Consider the following 3555-nt stretch of genomic DNA (forward strand, 5'->3'; position numbering starts at 1 on the left):
TTTCTCAAGGACCAGGATGTGACACGAAAATCTGAATTATGGAATTGAAAGTGAAAGTAGTCAAACTGAATTTTTAATAAACCAAAATGCAGTTTCAAAGCAAATTAATGCAGATACAAAACTTTAAATTCAGTTTCAATTTAGTAAAATTTATTTTCAAACCAATGCATTCAATTTGAAATGAGGAAATTCAGTTCCTGCTGACACAAGATTGATCCCACACAGATGAGATTTATTATCAGTGTAGCTGACAAAAAAAAGCTTAAAAGCTGTTTGATTTAGACTTTGGAGAGGAGAGAAGTAGGAGAAGAATCCTGGGTTCAGAGTTTGAACCTGTTGGTTTAATTCGGTCCGATCCAAACTTTGACCCGGTTCTTCTGAGGTGTTCACCTTCACTGAACTTTGACCTTTCTGAGCAGCTAACAGCTGATTATCACCTCACACACACACACACACACACACACACACACTGGTTGAGTGTGTAATCTGTGGTGGTCCTGCTGTCCAGGCCTGGGCCACGGGACGTTTGTTGCAGGAGTGATCGCCAGCATGAGGGAGTGTCAGGGCTTCGCTCCGGACTCAGAGCTGCACATCTTCAGAGTCTTCACCAACAACCAGGTAGACAGGACCCTCTCACCTCCCTGCTGAGGCTTCTTTTCCTCTCTCCGGTGGTCTCAGATATTAAAAACCTTCAGTTCTGTCTCAGACTGGGTCTAAATGCTTCTTCCTTCAGGTCTCGTACACCTCCTGGTTCCTGGATGCTTTTAACTACGCCATCCTGAAGAAAATCGATGTTCTGAACCTCAGCATCGGGGGTCCGGACTTCATGGACCATCCCTTTGTGGACAAGGTGACGTGAAGGTTTGGTGTGGCGGCGGGCGAGTCCCCGGGTTTGTTTAAACAGAACAAGTGTCGACGAGAAGTTTTCTTTTGTTTTCAACTTTTCACAAAAGCTTCAAAAGGCGAGGCGGGTCGACGGTCGGTACGAACAGGTCAGACCAGGTTCATTAATGTTTTCAGACGTTCACTCCTGATGGTGATGATGATGATGATGAGGTCAAAATAAAATCTCTATATTTACAAAAACATAGCAGCTTTAAAGATTCACTCCTGACCCGTTTCTTTAATGGAACCATGTTGGTTTTATAGAAGAAAAGAAAAGAAATGTTTTTCTTTATGTTTTTTAAAGATAAAACAAATTAAATCAGTGTTTTTTTGTGTTTTTTATGCACATATTCTCCAGTTGTTTCTCTCTTTAAGATTCCTTTGTTTGATTTTATTCAGCTTCACTTCCTGTGAGCTCAGATTTCTGCACGTCGGGTGGAAGAACGAGTTTTTATAATAATCCCAGTCCAGCCACCATGAGAGCAAGTTGCTCTGATTATTTTATCTCCTGCAGGCGGAAATGTTGCTCCTAACTCTGCAGATTGGACAAAATATTGTTCTGGTTTGTGTTGCAGGACAACAGACGGTAGAAAACCTTCGATAAATATTGTCAGTAAATGTTGAAGTGTTTGCATCGTGATCAGAATGTTGATCCAGACGTGTGAAAGTATAAAAATGTTTAGTTTTAAACTTCTGAATCAACTAAATATATTCATTTTTGCAGGTGTGGGAGCTGACAGCCAACAAGGTGATCATGGTTTCTGCTATCGGCAACGATGGACCTCTGTACGGGTGTGTTCATCTCTAATTAATCCCTAAACTGCTGGGATTGAAATGGATTAAAACAGTCAAGCTGTAAACAAGATAAATTACATTTAATCATCTGAACAACAAAGTATGCAGGAAAAACACATTTTAATGTGCAAGAAACAACTGTTTACAGTTCAGAACACCGTTCAGAAGAAGACGCAGGTGCTCTGGGTCTGAACCCTTAACAGAAAAACTAAAAACTAATAATTGAAAAACGAAAAAATAATTGACAGATTAATCGATTATTAAAGTAATCGTTAGTTGCAGCCCTAGTTTTAGGGACATGTCCCACTGGGAAGAGACCCCTGAAGAGTCCGTTGTCTTAATGAAAAAGTAAATTGTGCCTTTGTTATTGTTGTAAAACTAACCAGGTCATGTTTTCTTTTTTTAGCACCCTGAACAATCCGGCTGACCAGATGGACGTGATCGGAGTCGGGGGCATCGACTTCGAGGACAACATCGCCCGCTTCTCCTCCAGAGGGATGACCACCTGGGTGAGTTCCTGACTTCCTGTCAGCTGTTACAGCAGCTTGATGGAAACGTTCAGACCGCTGGATCCAGTTCTTTTTTTTGTTTTCTGTCTTAAAGTCAGTTTTTTTAAAGCTCAGGATTAAATCTGTTGTTTTTTTGCATCCAGGAGCTGCCGGGGGGGTACGGCCGAGTCAAGCCCGACATCGTCACCTACGGTTCCGGCGTTCGGGGCTCCGGGTTGAAGGAGGGGTGTCGTTCTTTGTCCGGGACCAGCGTGGCGTCTCCGGTGGTCGCCGGAGCCGTCACTCTCCTGGCCAGGTTTGTTTCCTGAACCGGGTTTTTCCTTACTGCAAGAAGGACGACATTAAATCAGTTAAATCCACTTAATATTTATTATATAACTATAAGTGTCATCTGGATGCATCAAAGAATTTAATAATAAGAGCGCTGACAACTGCAACATGCAGGGATTTTAGGTTTACTTCTGTTTTTTTAAGTATTGGAAGAACTGTTTATCTGTGTCTTTATCTGATGTTTTGTTTTATCTGTTTGTTTGTTTTTTACTATTTTTTTACTTTTCTTTATATATATGTATGATATGGAATACTTTTTGTCTTGAAATAAAGAATATGTGACCCGTTACATTGAAATGAGGATTAAGTCCAAAAGTGGAGAAACAAGGAGGTACAGGGTTTTGATTTAAACAAGTGCAAAAATAGCATTTTGTCAAAATCTAATGAATTAATACCTTATCAATGTGTCATTTGGATGAACTGTCTAAAATATAAACCTAAAAATTTTTGAAGCATTTTTTTAACAGCAGCAACAAAAAATCTGATTTTGAGGAAAAACGCTTTAAATTTTTGAATTGTTCCTTGTGAGTTAGCAACATTTTTGTTTCTTTCCAGGTGGGAAATCTTAATATACAAATACTGTTTGAGGTTTCCTCTTTATTTTGACATCAAAATTTACTCAATAAATTTACATAAAATTAGGATTCAAACCAAACAGTAATGTGTTATCTTAACCATCAAGACAAATTAAATCATATCTCTGGATAAACTGATGATATCAGGATGATCCAGGTGTCAAAATGTAGCTTTTAAAGCAGGAATCTGAAAATGTAATTAGGTCATTTTGACCAAATTTGACTTAATCCTCATTTAGATATGGTGGGTCACAAATATAATTTTTTTAATAGTGGGAAAAGAGAAATGTTGTCATTCCGCCTCTGAATTCTGCTTCACGTTCAAAAATCGTCTCATCAGGGCTGAAGAGTGAGACCTGATTTCCTAATAGTGCGACTAAAAAACGTCCGGTCACACCGGTGCGACCAGTTGTTCGAAGAGGAGCGGTCATCTGCCACACACACACACACACACACACACA

At 39.5% G+C, this 3555-nt stretch overlaps 1 protein-coding gene across 2 annotated transcripts in view; it reads left to right on the top strand.

The window, feature by feature from the left end:
- The window catches only part of mbtps1 (membrane-bound transcription factor peptidase, site 1), a 22933-nt gene that overhangs the window by 8036 nt on the left and 11342 nt on the right, over positions 1-3555 (top strand). For both annotated transcript variants that reach the window (XM_014032325.1, XM_014032326.1), the window contains 5 exons: positions 509-618; positions 734-850; positions 1610-1677; positions 2087-2189; positions 2333-2484. In XM_014032325.1, coding sequence (XP_013887779.1) covers positions 509-618; positions 734-850; positions 1610-1677; positions 2087-2189; positions 2333-2484 — 550 coding nt within the window. The remainder of the gene's footprint in view (positions 1-508; positions 619-733; positions 851-1609; positions 1678-2086; positions 2190-2332; positions 2485-3555) is intronic.

This window comes from Austrofundulus limnaeus, unplaced genomic scaffold, assembly GCF_001266775.1.
Source record: "Austrofundulus limnaeus strain Quisiro unplaced genomic scaffold, Austrofundulus_limnaeus-1.0 Scaffold1419, whole genome shotgun sequence".
In the NCBI taxonomy this organism is placed as follows: domain Eukaryota; kingdom Metazoa; phylum Chordata; class Actinopteri; order Cyprinodontiformes; family Rivulidae; genus Austrofundulus; species Austrofundulus limnaeus.